The 20,220-nt window shown below is 37.0% G+C and overlaps 1 protein-coding gene across 4 annotated transcripts in view; it reads right to left on the bottom strand.

The window, feature by feature from the left end:
• The window catches only part of snama (something that sticks like glue), a 489,984-nt gene that overhangs the window by 57,230 nt on the left and 412,534 nt on the right, over window positions 1-20,220 (bottom strand). For all 4 annotated transcript variants that reach the window (XM_090377736.1, XM_090377737.1, XM_090377734.1 and 1 more), the window contains one exon: window positions 10,460-10,698. In XM_090377736.1, the coding sequence (XP_090233862.1) occupies window positions 10,460-10,698 (239 nt within the window). The remainder of the gene's footprint in view (window positions 1-10,459; window positions 10,699-20,220) is intronic.

Genomic DNA, 20,220 nt, shown 5'->3' with positions numbered 1-20,220 from the left:
TTCTTGGGCTTTATCACTTTCAGAAAGTTGTAATATTCCTCGTCGGTATCTTGGTCCTGAGCCGTCTGCAGAAGCTCAAACTTGTTCTTAAGTTCCAGTACATACTGCCTTTTCTCCTCTTCTTTTATCTCCAAGACCTTTGCATTACAGCAAACCCCCGCCATTTGCGGTATCTGTATTCGCGATCGCTGATTTAATATAAAATGAAACCTAAAAAAAAATGTGAATTTTAAAGCGCTGTGAATATTTTCTGTCAAAAAAAAACATGGGCGTGGCTAGAATTATCTTTCCCGGTCAAAACAGGGCTCAGTAGGTGGGGATGGGAGAGGGGTGACAAAATCGCGAGCGTGGATGTTTCTCGCTAATCCTTGTTCAGTATGTGTTATGCGCTTGTCATAGAAGGTTTCGTCGTTTGCTTTTAATTTCTATGTTTATGAATTGAATAAATTTATCAATTTATTAATTGATATGCTTACAAAAAATGATAAATCTACCGTTTTGCAGTGTAAAACAGACTTTTTCGAGTGTGTTAATGGAAGAAAGTGACTTTATTGTGGACAAATTCTTTCTAACCCGTACAAAAATGCCTACAAATAACAAGAGAAATGTGAAAATATCAAAGAAGGTGATGACATTAGCGAATAAAATTGAGTTATTAGATAAAATTTCTAATGGTGAAAGTGTCTCCTCAGTGGCAAAATATTATAAAATCAATGAGTCAACGGTACGATCAATCAAAAAAAATCAGAAGAAAAAATCCGCCATAGAGTCCGTGAAAACGAGCTAATTGCTTCAAAAATTTGCTCTGTAACTTGTGATGTTAAATTAGAAAAAATGGAAAAAGCTTAAAATCTGTGGATAGAAGACCGAACTCAAAACAAAATTCCGTTAAGTTCACTCATCATTCGTGAAAAGGCAAAACTCCTTTATCAATACTTTAGCGAAACTGGTGATAGCACTGGCGGGATAAGTTTTTTAGCTAGCAAAGGCGCTGGTTTGAAAGATTTATTTGAAATTTCTTATAAATATTACATTTAATATTAAATTGTTTCTTATTTTCATTTCGATGCCATATGCTTGCATTTCACAATGTACTGTCTATGTACATAGTCATATTATGAAGATACATATAATACATACATAGATAGACAAAATTTTAGACTAGTTTTTCTTATATATTTCATACTTTGGAACGGAACCCCTTTATTTCTATGGGAGCCATAACTCAGTATTCGCTACATTTCTCAGGAACGTAACCCCCGCGAATAGCGGGGGTTTACTGTATTTACTTGAGTCAGTTTTTTCCTTTCTTTTCTTACATCTATATCAAGTGTGCATCCTACCATTCTGTGATCACTTCCAACATTTACCTTGTTCAGAATGGTATCATCATTCATGATATATCTTCTGTTAGTGAGGATGAAGTTGATTTCATTAGTTGTTAATCCATTTGGGCTCTTCCATGTCCACCATTTTCTTGAAAAAAGTGTTCATTACTGACAATCCTCGAAATTCTGCAAATTCCACAAGTGTTTCATCTCTTTCTTTTCTTTCACCAATTCCAAAATTTAGTATAGTTCTCCTTTCTGCATTGTTTTGTCTCTTTCAAACTTTAGCATTGAAGTCCCCCATAATGATAGTGTAGTAGGTTTTCTGCTCATCTAAAAGACTCTCAATTTCGGTGTACATTTCTTTGACCTCTTCATCATCATGGCTTGATGTTGGTGCATAAATCATTATGCACCAATCTTTAGCTTGTATCTCTTAGAAATCCTGAGTAGTAGTCTTGGTGATGTACTTTTGAATTCCAAAATGTTGTTTTTTATATCTTTATGGACCAGAAAGCCAACTCCACCCTCGCTCCTTACAAGTGGTACGTTAATGATAGTTACAATTGGTCCTGAAATCAGTTTTGTTTTAGCTGCTTTGCAAGTAACCTTACAATATCTAAAAGTTCCACTTTTTCTACTACACTCAATCCTTGAGTGTAGTGTGAAAAAGTGGAAGTGCTTAATAGTGTAAAGCAGGGTGTTTAAAAAAGAAAGAAATCACTTTAAAATTGGGTATCCCTGCCAATAGTGTGTCTGAAAAACTGTTTCAATTCTCAAGCTGTTTGAGGAAATGGGATCCAGTCGGAAGCACACGAAAATATGCCTGTATGAAGATGTAGATGAAGCCAGTTTTAAGTGGGGGATGAAGTAAATTCAAGACCAAAACATGCTGTTATCAGGGCCATTGATAAAAGAAAAGGCTAAGGGGTAAGCATCTTTTCTGGGGCATAAAACATTCCAAGCCAGTTCTGGTTGGCTGGACAAATTTAAAAAGTGCCATACCGGAAAAAGTTATTTCATGAAAGTGGAGTTGTAATCAAAGAAGACTGTACATATTCGAAAGAAACAGTTTGGAAAATGTTATGGAGGACTACGAGGTCAAAGACATATTCAACATCGATGAAACAGGTCTATTTTTTAAATGTTTGCTGAACAAGACACTGACTTTTAAAGGTCATAAATGTTTAGGTGGTAAAGCCAGTTTTAAGTGGGGGATTAAGTAAATTCAAGACCAAAACATGCTGTTATCAGGGCCATTGATAAAAGAAAAGGCTAAGGGGTAAGCATCTTTTCTGGGGCATAAAACATTCCAAGCCAGTTCTGGTTGGCTGGACAAATTTAAAAAGTGCCATACCGGAAAAAGTTATTTCATGAAAGTGGAGTTGTAATCAAAGAAGACTGTACATATTCGAAAGAAACAGTTTGGAAAATGTTATGGAGGACTATGAGGTCAAAGACATATTCAACATCGATGAAACAGGTCTATTTTTTAAATGTTTGCTGAACAAGACACTGACTTTTAAAGGTCATAAATGTTTAGGTGGTAAAAATAGTAAGGAGAGAATTAGAGTCTTAGTTGGTGCAAACATGGCTGGTAATGAAAAACTGAAGCTTTTGGTAACAGGCAAAAGTAAACAACCCTGATGTTTGAAAGGAGTAAAGTAATTACAGTTGGACTGCCACTACAAAAAAAAAAAAAACCTCTGGATTACAAGTAAAAATTTTGAACAGTGGATTTTAAATTTCAATAAAAGATGATGAAAGAAAACAGAAAAATTGTGTTGATTGTTAACAACTGCTCTGCCCACCTTCACTCGGTAATTTCAAAACTTACAAGTATGAAGCTTGTTTTCTTCTCTCTGAATACCTTGTCTAAACAGCAGCCAACGGACCAAGGCATTATTAAGAATCTGAAAATGCACTACCGAAGGCGCATACTTAAAAAAAATTATAATGAGAATAGAAACCAACCAACCTATAGATTCTGTTAATAGATTTGCGGATGTGCATATCAGAGTTGGCAAAAATTTGGAGTCAAGATGTGACAGAAACATTGATTAAGAATTTTTTTTAGAAAAGCAGGTTTTGCTAAAACTACAATTAACAGTGATTTGAGGGGTGAATTACTACAAGATGCTGAGAAATCTTGGGAAGAACTCCAAGCAAGAGGTTTGATCAGTGGAGAGATTGTTGTTGACGAATTTTTAGGAGTTGATAATGATGTCATAGTAGCTGAATATCCGAGTGACTCCAATATTTTGGAGAGTATTCAAAGAACGAATGGTAATATTGACAAAGAGTTGGATGAAAATTAGGGCAATATTAAACTTTCCAAACATGAAATGTTGGCAGCATTTGAAACTTTGCATCGAGGCCTTCAGTGTGAAGAAAATGTGCCAGAAAATATATTTGAGTGTTTAAACAAATGAGAACATTTTTATGAACAATGTACAGTAAAATCCAGTGTATAACAAAAAAAAAAATAACCAGATATTTTAAGAAATAATTCTTAAAAGTGTACTAATATACACTGTGTGCAGCATGTGAGTAGTAATTTCTTAATATATATGTACAGTCAGTCCTCGTATAACATGTGTTTACACTACACGAATTCGATCATACACGATTTATAAATAGGGGAACGATACCTTATATAACACGAACCGAATTCGCTTATGCACGATTCGCATTTGTGTTTACAAGAAATGGCAGTCGAACGCAGAATCACCCCAACCGAACGCAACACAACAGGAATGAAGAGAAGATTCTGAAAATTTTTGTTTTTTATATCAGTGAAGGGGAAACACATTTCACATAATAACGTAAAGACCAACACAATTCCAGCTATCGGTATTATTACGAATGCAATTAGATCGAGTTTACTACCAGTTTATAACAGATTCCACTAGCAGAAATGCAACTGGAAATTGTTTTTATTGTTTTATGGTAGTAACTCCTAGAAATGTGCTTTAATAAAATGTGAGGTATTAATAGTGTATCTCTGCCTTTACGATGTTGTTTATTCAGTTGCTACACGCACGCAGCTTTGTTTATGTGTATCAAGCATGCCTCCTCGTTTTGTAATTGTGCTTTATTCCCTAAAAATGAGTAAAATACTTAAAAGGTGTGAAAAGGAAGCGTCCTGGTGAAGACACTGCAGACTCAGAGAGAAAAAGAAAAGCAATATCGATAAACAGAGGCGGACTGGGTCAAAAATTCTTACCCTGGAAAATTTATAGTGGCCTCACACTATGGTTTATGGCCAAAATCACACCGGCCTCCGGCCCACCGGGGTTTCCCCCGGTAAGGCTTATGGCCAGTCCACCTCTGTCGATAGAGAAAAAATATGAAATTGTGAAACACTTTGAGCGAAATGAAAGACCATGTGATATTGCACGTGCTACAGACCTAAATGAGGCAATGCCGAGAATTAGAAAGAATGCAGAGAAAATAAAAACAACTTTCATAGCAGGAACAACTCAAAGTGTAATTAAAATCCATTAGATTAAGACACAAAGAATTGGAAGAGATGGAGCGGCTGTCATCTGTTTGGATAGAAAATCAAACAAAAAACAAATTTCCTTATGAAAGAAGCAAAAGCATTAGCAATATTTTATTACGTAATAAAATATGTAAGTATTTTATTACGATTATTTATTGTGTTTGGTAATGTTTTGGTTACAAATGTGTGTTCAATCTTGGGCGGTCGGCACCTAACCCTATTTTTCCCATAGGGCCTGTTGTTTATATTGCACGATTTTGCATTGCACGAGGGTTTCTAGGAACACAACTATCGTGCTATACGAGGACTGACTGTATTAATAAATTAATTGTTTTAAAATGTTAGAAAATTTATTCATTCCCGCTTATTTCTCATCTCTTACTATATTTCTTAATAATGAAATTTCTGTTTAATTAATTTTTTCAAGCGAACAATTGATTTCGTTATATAGAGATCAGATTGTATGTGTATATATATATATTTAATCACAAGTAATATTTGAAATGATAATTCTTAGATTTCCTTCTAAAGCTTGCATTGCAAGGCATGCCCAGTGCTTGTTTTTGATTACCACAAATGATGAAAATTCAATTCTGAAAAGATATGTTGACGCAAAGATGATTATGATATATGAGTCAGCTCTAAGACATTCCAAACAATGCCAAAGACATTCCTAGAGGAATGTCTTTGGCATTGTTTTGTATTTGAAAATCAGCATAGGAGGCAGCTTGGTTCCGTCGGCACAACAAGTTAGAACAACTGTATAATGGCTCTTCTCATGTCCACTTGTCTTCACAGTTACAGTTTTCACCCCCCTTCTTATCAACAGTTCTGTTACTTGGGATATCAAATTGAAGGGAGTCTTCGTCTATATTTGCAATTTGTCCCAACTCAAACTGATGTGTCTTCCGACATTGAATGAAAAAACGATGAAATTCAAGGACCTTCTGCTCATAGCTTTCAGGCATCTTTTGGGCAAGTCTGGTGCGTGTACGCATGATTAGTCCATTCCGTTTCATGAACCTGAAGCACCAATTGTGTCCTCCTTTGAAATCAGTAACTTCTTTTTCATCAGCAATTCTTCTTGCCTCATGCCGAACCATCTTCGTGGACAGAGGAATTCCAATTGCCCTTTGCTCCTCAATCCACATCTTCAATTCTCTCTCTAAATCAGGCCATTTTGCTGACTTGCCTCTCATGGCCTTCTTCTGCCATGGCATTTTCAGTAGGGTTTCTTCTTCCCGTAGCCAGTCTCAGATTGTTTTCTCAGTTGGAGGAGGACCAAACTTACGTTCAGCAGCACGATTTCCAATGACTTTTGCAAACTGAATCACTTTTAACTTGGATTCAGCACTGTACGAAAATCTCATTCCACTCCAGAAATGCTCAGGAAAATCTTTTTTGAGCCATTTCTGGGCAGAACGGGAAATGCAAGTAAAAAAAATCTACAACCACTGTATAAGACGCACCCAGTTTTTAGACCCCAAATTTTTCGAAAAAAGGTGCATCTTATACATGGGGAAATACGGTAGGTCTTTTCTGATTATTAAAAAGAGGAGGACAATAAATCCATATTTTAAATAATGAGGAATATATCTTCAAGTTTTTCCATGTTATTTATTTTCTTCGGTATGACTTCCCCCCCCCCCCCTTTTTTTTTTTTACTTAACACCACTTGATAATATTGACATAGATGGCCCTGGTGAACTTATTCTAGTAGTATTTCTTATTATTTGCCTAACCATTTTCTGGACTGAATATTTGTTTATTTTAATTTCTTCCAAACAAAGGAAATGTAAAATAAATGTTCATAAGAGAGGTAGTATTCACCATATAGTGTATGCTGCACTGGCAAAAAAAAACAAAAAAAAAAAAAAAAAACACAACCAAGTAGATAACAAAACACAAATTAAGAAAAATAGAGTATAATCCAGTGAATGCATTTAATAACACACACAATAAATACAATATAATAAGATACTTGTATTTATTGTGTTATTAAATACATTCAGTGGATTGTACTGTATTTTTCTTAACCATGAACCCCAGTACACCATGCCCTTTCATGATAAAACACAAATTATATGCTGTCCTCCTCCTCACACAAGTATCCAGAAGACCTTTGAATTCATGGACCCTAGTTCTGGAATTCTTTATAACAGTAAGAATTCCACCATTCATTTTACTAATCCCACTCAGTCTTGTAACCTCAAGCAGGTCAACTCTGAGGTGCCTGGTTGCCAGGCTCTGTAGTCCGCATAATCGGAATCTTTCTTTGTATGGCCGCCCTTCTGCTGATCTCAGTCTTTTTTCAGATGCAGGCTCCATATATGAACACAGTATTCCAAATGTGGTCTTCAATTGACTTATACAAGTGGGGTTATGACCTCCCACCTCTACAGGATAATGTTCAATAAATCATCAAAGGACACCATGAGCTTTCCTGGCTGCCTGTTTAAACTGTTCAGAAAACTTCATATCCACCAGTATTGTAACTTCCAGATCCCTCTCCTCCACTGTTTTCAGCCTCACCAAGTGTATAATTAATTTGTGAGTGCTATTCTCCAAGTGTAAGACCTTGCATTTAGCAGCATTAGAACACAGGTTGGCACAGATCATTAAAGACTCTGCCAATCTTTACATCATCTGCAAATTTTGACATCACGCTGTCTATCCCTATATTGATGTCATTTATGAAAATGAGAAACAACAGTGGTCCAAGAACACAGATCAAGGGACCCCACTCCTGATGTTACACCAATCTGAAGAATATCCATTAATCACAAAACTCTGCCTTCTGCCCTGCAGCCATTTGGAAATCCATCTTAGAATCTTACCAGTAATCCTAACCTGTTCCAGCTTATAAAGCAACCTCTCATGAGGAATAAAGTCAAATGTTTTGTTAAAATTCTAATAAAATACGTTGAAATTGTTCCCCAAATTCAGCTCATGAGTAACTATGTATGTCAAAATAGCCTACTAAGTTAGCATAATTTATCCTTAACAAAGCCATGTTTGTGTGTCCTTCAGAATGCCATATCTATCTAAATGTCCCTGGATTGCACTCTTAACCACTGCCTCTAAGATTTTTCCAACCACCGAAGTTAGACTACTGTCTGTAGTAACTAACTTCACTCCTAGAATTGCTTTTATGTATTGATGGTACATTGGCACTTCCTATCCAAAGGAATCTTTCTGGAGTCCAAAGATGACCTCATAATTGACCTTAATGGTTTTATAATTAGTCTAATTCTGATTGTTATAATTAATAATTCTGGGTATATCTTATATTAATGGTGATATGATTAGTTTAAAACAGAATTACGATGCTCAATATGTTCTATGTTGTATTTTAATATTTGTAGAAGAATAAGAGAAATTTACCTCAATATGATATGGAGAACCTTCTGTATGACACTCTCCAAAAATTGAAATGAATATAATATTAATGCAAAATGATTACAGTAATAAAATCAATTAAAAAGAAATTAAAAATTTTTTTCATATAAATTTTTAAAAACGATTTTCCTTCCTGAACCTGATGGGGCTTTTTGCCGAATAGGAATAACGTGGAGTGTGAGCCGGAATCTTAAATAGAGAGATTATTTGTCTTTGCCCATGTGAGTAAAAGACCATGATTTTTCAAAAAAAATCTCCATAATTGTGTATTGATAGGTTATGCTAGAAGAGGAAGAGAAGTGAATGAAATAGTCAACAAGAGTTTAAAACATGAATATGATTAGTACAAAACAGAGCTACTCAATACATCATTCTATGTTGCATTTCAATATTAGTAGAAGAATAAGAGAAATTTACCTCAATATGATATGTAGAACCTTCTGTATAACACTCTCCAGAAATTAAAACAAATACAAAATTAATAACATTGTGATCACTGTTTGCCAGTAGTACCTTATTTGAAGATTCTTAATATCTGATCGATCATAACTGATAACAGCTCAAGAATAATGTAACATGTTGATACAAGAAGCAGTCATCAGCAATTCCTAACTACTAAGTGATCTAGAAATGCCTGAATACTAAGTGATCTAGAAATTCCTGAATACTAAGTGATCTAGAAATTCCTGAATACTAAGTGATCTAGAAATGCCTGAATACTAAGGGACCAATACACAAGTTTCAATCTCTGGAAAATTAAAATCTACAGGACATTTTGATTTTCCTACACATTCTGCTTATCCATAAAGATGTTGATAACACTCATTTGGTCTATAACGTGTGCATACTCTCATATTTGTTTTCCAAATGTTTATATCACATACTTATATGATTCAATGCAGTTATCTAGTGGATAAACTTGTTTTGAATCTATATGCTTGACAATTAAAAGCATTACCCATCCTCTACTTCTGTCAAATCTATCCCTACTGTACACAATACTATAATCCAATCATGTATCCAGTATATTAGAATGATACATGTCTCTGATATTCATATGATGCATATAACCATTACCTGAAAATTCATCAAATTTATCAACTATACTCTTGGAATTAGTATGCAAATGTGAGGGCCTGCTTTTTTTATGTTCATTGTGACACTAACACATCCATGTTAGTTATGTATAGCTGTATTATATATCATATGTACTAGCATTACTTTGATTCTTATCATCAGATAAACATGCATATGTATAATCCCCCTCATATAGCAGTTTCCCTGGAGCCTTTCTCAATGACACTGGCAAAGAACTTAGAATCATCTTTGTTCAAATATATTCTGTCTCTATGAAACAAGCTCCTTCTGCCTAGAAGTGCATACCATTCTGTCAAAAATGTCTCTTAAGCATTTTTCAGACTCTCAAGGGACTTTCAGCATAAAGTCTCTTCTATCATACCTGGGTAAAATTTCAGTTCCTGGTAGATATATACTCAGGTTCCACCTATCCTTATTACAAAAAATTACCCATTTCCCTGACAATCAATTAGCTCTACAGAACTGTGTCCTTTTGAACCAGAGCAGTGTTTCGGAACAGTCCAGTTCACTGAACTGGACTGTTCTCCATCCGAGGTCTGAATTGGGAGTGCATCATCACCTGGCAGGTCACTAGATCCTTGAATCCTTGAAGAGTTCCCAGTTTTATTTACCTCTAGGACTTCCGCTTACAGTGATTCAATTTCATCTAGTAATGCATAAAATTTGAGCTTTAGATTGTATGCTCCTAACAAAGTCTTGTTTGTGCCTAATAAAAAAAAGAAAAAAAAAAAAAAAAAGTAAAGTGCAGCCATAATCAACCCACTGCAGGATGGAAGCCTCCTCAACAATTCAAGCTGAGGGAAATGGACCATAATCTGCCACGCTGGTCCAGTGCAAGTTGGCAGATTGACCGTATTCAGCAGTCAGGGGCTTGAACCCCGGTCTACTCAAAGAGCGTATGCTACTGCACTCCCTCTCCTGACCACTCGGCTACGGAGCCCGATATCAGGCACAATATCTTGTTTGTGCCTGATATTAGGCACAAACAAGACAATGAATTGTGACCATTAGAATGATTAGTAAGGGGGGAAAAAATAATAATAATAAAAAAATAAACGCAGAGCAAGCTAATAGCAGTTCAAATTACTGATTATAAAGGATTTAATTTTGCTAACATTAGTATACTTACCAGGTGGAGGTGGTTGTGGAGGAAAATTTGGAGGAAGAGAATGGGGTGGTCCAGGAGGTCTAGCTGGTCCTTGTCCAGGATATCCTGATGTAACTCCGATTCTGTGTTGAGGAGGTTGCGCAGAAAATCTCTGTACAAGTCCATGCCCAACCTGCTGCTGGATAGGTGTGTCATAACTTAACAATGGAGGAGGCCCAGAAGAATGGTTCTGAGAATATTCAGGATATGACTGCCGATAACTTCACACATAAGATAAAAAAATATATAGAAGTGTATATAAACAGCCTTAAAATATATTCATAATTTGAATCAAGATATAAAGCTTAGAAGTTCACAATAATCATGCATTACCCTACCAGAAGTATACAGATGCCACTGTGTTTAGAAAAATGAGTTTGGATGAACAAAAATTAATAAGGTGCAAGTCCTCTTTTTATCCCAATGAGAGCATTATTCTGAAACACTTTTGACCAATTTCGTGTAATGGGTAGCAGAAATTTGTGTAAATTTCTCCTTTAGTGTATTCACCAATTCAGCTGTAGAAAAGGAGCATACTGGCCATTCCCTGATCTAAAGAGTGTTTTCCTGTTACAAAAGTTTACCCAAAAGTAATTTTGATCAGATTCAGGTCTAATCACTGGGTTAGCCAGGCAAGTTGTAGGATTTCTGTTTCCCAAAACCAGGTTTCTATATTGCTTGCTGTATAGGATGGGAAATTTTTATATTGCAACACTGGTTTTAACAAGTAGATGTCCATAGACTTAGCCTGCTGGGAAAACAGGCTAAGTCTATGGACATCTAATATGGAAACTGCATAAGGCTAATCACTCGTCAACAGGATCTATTTCCATATTTCAAGGCGAAGAAGAAGAAGAATTAGACAACATGCATACGTTGCCTGGCATTTATTGGTGTGATGCAGGGTTTGTCAATAGCAGCCCAGCCATGAAAATCCATGCTATTTAGCTCTCTATGGACTATGTAAAGTAAAGTATGCATGACTAATAGGTGATAGGGAAAGCAAACTGTGTTAAATACTTTTGCATGCCTAGCATTTAATATGGGCATGAATGGAAGCTTTATGTTCACATAACAATTTATGAACAGGTGTGTAGGTAACAGCAGTGATATCAGAAACAAACAAAAGAAACTACTTGGTAAGTCCCTTACAGAATTTCTATTTACATCTGGAGTGTAACTGTTTTCATTACTTTTGTCAGGATTGATACTTCCTCTCTGTCAGCTTTTTTGGCCTACCTAATCATTTCCACAATAGTGAAAATAAGGTTTCCCATATTTTCACTATTGGGCATGGTTCACTTTTCTAGATTTAAATGTGTGGTTATAGCAAGCAATAATAAATTGCATTAATGGCATCCAACAATTAAGCTTCTTAAATAGCAGAAACATCACAAACAAGCAGAATGAGCTATGACAAGTCACACAGAATTCTGACTGTGGTGATATCTCTGCTATTGCTTACACACTTTTAACCCTGTTCTTGCATAAATTTTGTTTGCAACATTAACCACATCGTGATAGACGAACATCGCAAACTTTTGGTAGGGTAACATTTATACAAACATACTAACAATCCAAATGCAGAGAATTATTTAATTACAAAAAGCAACATTCGTAGCATAGTGTAAATGTTGAGAAAACAAATAAGGCATGAAGAGAATCAGAGGAGAGGAATGGTATGAATCATGCAAATTTATCTATCAATCTCACCTGTCATTCACATCTTTCCACATAAAGATATCTTGGTATGTGTTGTAGTTATCTTTCTGCATGATGCCCATTCCCCTTTCTTCAATGCCTGATGTCAACATTAAGCTTCCATTCATGTGTATACTAAGTGCTAGCCATACAAATTTCTTGTGGAGTATGCTTTCCCTTCCTTCTTTCTCTATCAGTTAATGCATCTTTTATTTTTGATATTTTTGGTTTTGTTTCCAACAGAGTTCTAATATTTTACCAAATTACTGAATGCAGTTTCTGCAGAGGTTGACCTATCTTTCTTGGAAGAAATTGAGCTGACTTTCTCATTGGAGTTTTAATACATATGCCAAGTTACTAAATGTCATTTACTACTAGAAATCAAACTATCTTTTCTACTGAAATTGTAGTATTTTACTTTGATAACAATGTGATTAAAAAATTCAGACTTAAGTGTTCACAACCAGTTGACATAGATGAACAGTGCATTGTTGAGTCAGTTTGGTGTGACATAAGCACTGTGAAAGCAAAAATAAGAGTAGGAGTGTGTTATAGGCCTAATGACTCGAATGAGTACAATGAACAATTGTACAGAGAAATAGAGTGGGCTAGCAAATCACAATGTCTTATAATGGGGGATTTTAACTTCCCAGATATTGACTCGAACTTGTGGCTTGGTCACTTGCACAATAGTAAGACTTTTGTGGATTTATTGATGACTGTTTTCTGCACCAGCATGTTCAAGAGACAACCAGAGAGGGTAATACTCTTGATCTGGTCATCAGCAGTGATCATTCGTGTATTAAGAATTTGCAGATAAAGGAACCACTAGGTGGCAGTGATCACAGTGCACTGATGTGGGATTTATTTAAAGATATAATTACCATCAGGGGTAAAGGAAAGGGTTTTTGCTTCCATAAAGGTGACTACAGTGGTCTCAACTGATGATGTTGCCAACAGCAAATTCTAAGTGGGAAGCATTCAGATTGGTCCACTTGATATCAATGGTTTGACTGTAGATGATCATTCTCAGATAGTTACCAAACTAAATGAGTATTTTGCATCTACATTCAAACATGAGGAGTTATTCAAGGAGAGGGCCAGATGTTAGGAAATTAAATGATTTTTAAATAACTGAGAGCAAATTGGAGAAGAAATTGTAGAAGTTAAACATAAGAAATGTGCCTTAGGTGGATGGGATCTATCCAGTTATATTAAGGGAGGTGGCAAAAGATATAAGGAAATACTTAGCCATAATTATGAGAGCATCCTTGGATTCAGGAGAAGTGCCCACGGACTGGAGATGTGCAAATGTAACTGCAATTTACAAAGGGTGGGGGCAATCAAAGGGTGACATAAGTAATTACAGACCTGTTAGTTTGACTTCTGTTATAGGGAACAAATAATGAAGTCACTAGTTAAAGAAGCATTGCAGGATCACCTAGACAAGACGGCAGTAATAATTCAGGCACAGCATGGGCTTATTAAGTGGATCACTTGTCTGACAAATTTGATTGGATACTATGACATGGACACAAGAGAACTGGATGCAAAAAATAATTTTGATATCGTATACTTGGATTTCAGGAAAGCTTTGGATACTGTTGCACATGGAAGACTACTGTACAGGAGCAGTATGGCACTAAGGACAAGTTGCTACAAAGGATAAAAGTGAAGAAGACAGAGTGGTAATTAATGGCTACTGTTCTTCGTGGACTAATGTTATTTGGTGTTGGGCCCATTGTTGTGTTGTACATTTATCAATGATATTAGCATTAACATTAGTATTAGTAGAGGCATACGATGCAAGAAAGCAAGCTTATGCAGTATTGGATGCCCATTATTAATCCAGCAGCATTGAGACCTGTGGGGTGCCGGATTAGTGAGATTCCCGGATCATCAGTGGTTTATTTTAGCACATACATTTTACCCAACAGCTAACCACCTCTTTCTACCTTTAACATGTTGACTGCCAAGCTAGTTTAAGAAAAAAATTCCCAAGGGGCCAAAAAATATTTAGGAAATAACTTGATTAGTAATTCTAAAATAAATATTGTAATGTCAGTGTTGTTGTCACTTAAAATATATATAAAAAAAGTCTTTTTTTATGTTGCATATATGTGGCCAACATGGCCACATATGTTGGTTACTTTATTTCTTGAGAAGCCATGTCAGCCATAAACGTGTGACGCTATTACGGCATACATATGAAGGTTGTCTGTGATTAGTTTATTGCACTCGCGGCAAGCAATGCAATAAAACTAATTACGATAAAATAAACTCTGAAACATTGCAATAAGTTTGTCACTATTGTTAGAGATTTTGTGAAAACAAGTTCATTAGCGCTTTGTATTCATCATACTGTGTTGTGTTTTTCCGCAAGTTTGTATAAGTGTGTTGTAAAAAAAAAAAAAATAAATAAATAATTAAAAAGGAATGGCTAAGAGAAAATTATTAAAATAAGAGGAACCGAGAGAAATTGCTGGAATTTACAATTAAGCAGAGTTAAACTTCTCACACTGCTGTCGTGTGTTTTTTAGAAGCTCAACTTTATCCGTTATGGACAATATACAGTGTTCACACTTTACACCACGAGACCCACTTCCTTTATGCATTGGGACCATGGCTGGGGCTAAATGTGAGCAGGTTATAATAATAAATGCAGAAAAAGAAGTGGGAATGGCTTGCCAGTGTTTACGAGTTCGTGCCAACAGTTGATGCTGAAATCAATGCCACCAAAACAGTAGCGGCAGGTCGGTGCACCGACCCGAGAAATTTGAAATTATGTTCGCGGATATTTTGTCCGAATTAGTGGTGTAACCGGATTAGTGATGGGCAACCTGTATCATCCAAAAAAAAAACTGCTCCGATTTCACCCCTCCGTTCATTCCAAATACCTGTCCAGCTCTGTCTTAAATTTATTTAGGCTATCAACTTCCACAACAAAAGACGGAAGTCCGTTCCACCAATCAACTACCCACTGGCCAAAGGCAAATTTCCGCACGTCTATCCTACATCTGTCTTTCCTCAATTTGAATTTATGCCCTCTCAGATGATTATTCTGAGCAAGAGGAAGAATCCCATCAGCATAGAGCATGCTCAAACCATTCAAGGCTTTATACACCTCTATCAGTTCACCTTGCTGGTGACTAGTCTCCAGACACTGTAATTTGCAAAACTTTAGCCTTTCTTCGTAAGAGCACCCCTTTGTTCCATTCACTAATCTTGTTGCCCTTCTCTGTACTCGTTCCAGCAGCTCTACATCCTTCTTGAAATGAGGCCTCCAGACCTGTATACAGTACTCTACGTGTGGCCTGACCATTGCCTTATACAAGGGAATAATCACCTCCTTATCCCTGCTAGAAAAATTCCTATATATCATCGGCAATACACCATGAGCTATTCTTGCAGCCCGTCTGCACTGCTGAGAGAACTTCATATCTGCCTGTACACCCACCTAAAGTCCCTTTCATTCTCTACCCCTGTCAGTGTAGTATCACAGAGTTGATACGTTGCTCTGGGGTTGGTGTTTCCCATATGTAGTACTTTACATTTGTTAATGTTAAACTTCATTTACCATCTCTCAGCTCATCTGCTCAACCTTTCCAGATCCTGTTGCAGCAGCATAATGTCAGTAGTGTCCTTGACAACCCTGCCAACCTTCGTATCGTCTGCAAATTTGGACATTAAGCTTGATATACCATCATCAATATCATTTATAAATACAAAAAACAATAATGGACCCAATACTGAACCTTGAGGGACTCCACTAATAACATTAGTCGACGATGAGCAGTGTCCATTGACTACCACTCTCTGTCTTCTCCCCCTCAACCATCCCTTTATCCATAGCAGCAATTTGCCTCCAATGCCACACTGCTCAGCATAGAGCATGCTCAAACCATTCAAGGTGTATAGACCTCAATCATCTCGAAGGTGCCTAAGTCTCCAAACACTGTAATCTGCAAAACTTAAGCCTTTCTTCATAAGAGCAACCCTTTGTTCCATTCACTAATCTTGTTGCCATTCTCTGCACTCGTTCCAACAGCTCTACATACTTCTTAAAATGAGGCCTCCAGACCTTTATACGGTATTCAAGGTGTTGCATGACCATTGTCTCATACAAAGGGATAATCATCTCCTTATCCCTGCTAGAAAAATTCCTGTATATCATTGACAAGACACCATGAGCTACTCTTGCAGACTGTCTGTACTGCTCAGAAAACTTCATATCTGCCTGCACAATTATTATTATTATTTTTTATTATTATTATTATTAGCCATATGGTACAAGGAAGCCTGAGGCTTATGCTGCACCAGCCAAAAAAAAAAAAAAAATTCGCCGAGTTACCCCCTGAGAGAGAGAGAGAGAGAGAGAGAGAGAGAGAGAGAGAGAGAGAGAGAGAGAGAGAGAGAGAGAGAGAGGTAGAGTATAAAGGAATCACCAAGAAAGAGAAGAATGATGATATCCAGCTCAGGACCCTGGGTTTGCCAGGGTCCTGAGCTGGATATCATCCCAAGTCCTTTTAATTCTCTACCACTGTCAGTGTAGTACGACAGAGTTGATACGTTACTCGGGAGTTATTACTTCCCACATGTAGTACTTTACATTTGTCAATGGTAAACTTCATTTGCAACCTCTCAGCCCATCTGCTCAACTTTTCTAGATCTTGTTGCAGCAGCATACTGTCATTAGCTTAACAACCCTGCCAGTCTTCGTATCGTCTGCAAACTTGGACATTAAGCTTGATATACCATCATCAATATCATTTATAAATACAGAAAAGAACAATGGACCCAACACTGAACCCTGAGGGACTCCACTAATAACATTAGTCCACGAAGAGAAGTGTCCATTGATTACCACTCTCTAGGTCTTCTTCCACTTAACCATCCCTTTATCCCTAGCAGCAATTTGCATCTAATGCCACACTGCTCTAATTTGTGCAGAAGTCTTCCATGTGCAACAGCATCCTTTCTAAGATCAAATATATGACAGAGTTATTCCCTGTATCCAGTTGCTTTGGGACCACATCATAGTATCCAATTAAATTGGTCAGACAAGACTTCCCATTAACAAACCCATGCTGTGTCCGAGCTATAACTGAAGTCTTGTCAAGATGATCTTGCAGTCCTTCTTTAACCAGTGCCTCCATTAATTTCCCAGGAAGAGAAGTTAAACTAACAGGACTATAATTACTTGTGTCACCCTTTGATACTCCTTTGTGAATTGGGGTCACATTTGCACATCTCTAGTCCATGGGTACCTCCCCCGACTCAAAGAAAGCTCTCATGATTATGGCTAAGGGTTTGCTTACTTCCTTTGCTGCCTTCTTTAATATAACTGGAAAGATCCCATCCACCCCAGGTGCCTTTCTTATGTTTAGCTTCAAAAATTTCTCCTCCACTTTCCTCTCAGTTATTACAAAATCATCTAGCGCACTGCCACAGTTTAGTTCACCTCTGGCATTCCCTTCCCTGAATAACTCTTCATGTGAGAATGTAGATGCAAAATACTCATTTAGTTTGTTAGCAACCTGAGCAGGATGATCAACAGTTGAACCATCAATATCAAGTGGACCAATCTGATTCATCCGCTTCCTTCTAGAGTTTATATACGTAAAGAAGTCTTTGCTGTTTTTCTTTGCATCCTTTGCCAAAGATTTCTCATAATTTACATTTGCCTGCCTAACTTACTTTGTGAATTGGTTACAGACCAGCTTATATCTATCGTAGGCTTCAATTTTAACCATTAATTTATATGTATCCCATGCATTTTTCTTCTCTGCCAAATGTCTCATTAGTTCATCTGACATCAATTTGAGCCTAAACCTTGAACAATATTTCCTAGTTGGTATGTAAAGCCTAGTAGCTTCCCAGATAAGTTCTTTGAATGCTTCCCATTTTGAATTTGCAGTTGGTCCCACCGTATAGAATTTAAATACTGTTTCAGACCTCCGTAGTTGACCTTTACGAAAGCAAAAACCCTTCCCTTTACCCCCTGATGGTAGTTACCTCTTTGAGTAAATCCCACTTCAGCACAATGTGATCACTGCCACCTAGTGGTTCCTTTATCTGCAGATTCTCAATGCATGAAGAATCACTACTAATAATCAGATCAAGAGTATTACTCCTTCTAGTTGCCTTCTGAACATGTTGATGTAGAAAATCATCCAATAAATCCTCAAAAGCCTTGCTAGTGTGTGTGACCAATCCACAAATTCCAGTCAATATCCATAAAATTAAAATCCCCCATTAGAAGATTCTCTGATTTACTGGTCCACTCTAATTCCCTGTACAGTTTCTTATTATACTCATCAGAGTTATTAGGCCTATAACACACTCCTCTCAATTTTGATCTCCCAATGCTTATGTCACACCAAACAGACTCGCCATTGCACTGTTCAGTGATTTCAACTGGTTGCACTTCCTTGGATTTTATGTGTTTCTTAATTAATAGCATAACCCCTTCTCCCTTCCTATTCTGTCTATCCTTCCTGTACACAATGTTGATCTTTTAGAGGTTGAGATCATTAAAAAATTAGCAGAAATAGCACCAAAATTAATAGCACTATATAATAACTGTATGACAGAAGGTATATTCCCAAAAATATGGAAAAAAGCAGTGTTAAGATTAATTCTCAAAAACCCTGAAAAACTTCCTGCTGATCCCAAATCATATAGACCAATAGCCCTACTCCCTGTATTAGGGAAAATATATGAAAGACTAATATATAGCCGATTAGCCCAATATTACAGAGAAGCAGGTTTACATTCCAACAATCAGTATGGATTTAAGAATGGCAACTCTACAGAGGATGCCATGCACCACCTGCTGACAATAGTTAAAAACACAGAGAAGAAATACATGCTGGCAATCTCTATTGACTTTACTGGGGCAAATGACTCACTCTGGTGGCCTAGTGTCCTTAGGAGACTCAGCCAGAAAAATGCCCCACAAAACATCTATAAGGTAATAAACAGCTACCTTACAGACAGAAGTGTCTCAGTACGCACAAGGTTCCAGGAATTGACAAGACCTGTGAATAAAGGCTGCCCGCAGGGTTCAATCCTTGGCCCTTTCTTCTGGAACACTGTTCTTGACGAATTTTTGGCCTTGGATCTGAGCCCCGTGGAAAGCCTGGCCTTTGCAGATGACATGATTTTCCTTGTGAAAGGTAACACTCGAGTGGTTGTAGAGCAAAAATCAAATACTGCAATCTTGCAGCTGCAGGAGTGGGCACAAATGCACATGCTCAAAATATCACCTGAAAAAACGAAACAAATACTTCTAAAAGTCAATTTGAACATAAGAAGATGTCCACAAATCAAAATTAACACAACCACTATAAAAATGGTAACAGAACTAAAATATCTTGGAGTGGTCTTTGATTCAAAATTAACGTTTTACAGCCATTTGATCTACTTGGCAAAAAGAGTGAGAAATTATGCAGGTATGATTGTCAGGATCAGTCGAGCAGACTGGGGACTCAAAAGAAAGACCCTGGCAATCATATACCATGCAATGTTCCTACCTGTTATCACCCATGGAGCTGGTGCGTGGATCGCCCACTCATCCATAGTAAGAAATAGGAATAAATTAGAATCAATACAAAGGACAATACTACTTACTTTTACCAGAATATGTCGGACAGTAAGCACACCTGTGCTACAGTTGCTGGCAGGAGCAACTTTACATGGAAGTAGCCAAAAGAGGCTTTTATTATAGATTTAAAAAGGGCATACCCACAGAATTTCTGGGGATAGCCCTTGATGCAACCAACACCTTCAATGATGAAAAAAAAAAAAAAAAAGAATAGCCACAAAGCTCCATGAGCTAGGGCAAACAAAGTGGGAGCAGGCAACCAGAGGTCTGGTTACCAAATGGTTTCTGCCACAGGTGTCAATGATTAGCCCAAAGCCACCTAGGTGGTATACCCCTGGACTTTTTCTAACCTTCTTAAGGCTGACTGATGACCCAAACTGCACCTGTGGCAAGAGTGAAGACTGGGAACACATTCTATATGAATGTATAATATATG

This window comes from Mastigoproctus giganteus, chromosome 7 (assembly GCF_048544385.1).
Source record: "Mastigoproctus giganteus isolate SK-2022 chromosome 7, ASM4854438v1, whole genome shotgun sequence".
Classification (NCBI taxonomy): domain Eukaryota; kingdom Metazoa; phylum Arthropoda; class Arachnida; order Uropygi; family Thelyphonidae; genus Mastigoproctus; species Mastigoproctus giganteus.
Note: the sequence above shows the minus strand (reverse complement) of the source record. Positions and strands in the feature narration are given on the sequence as shown.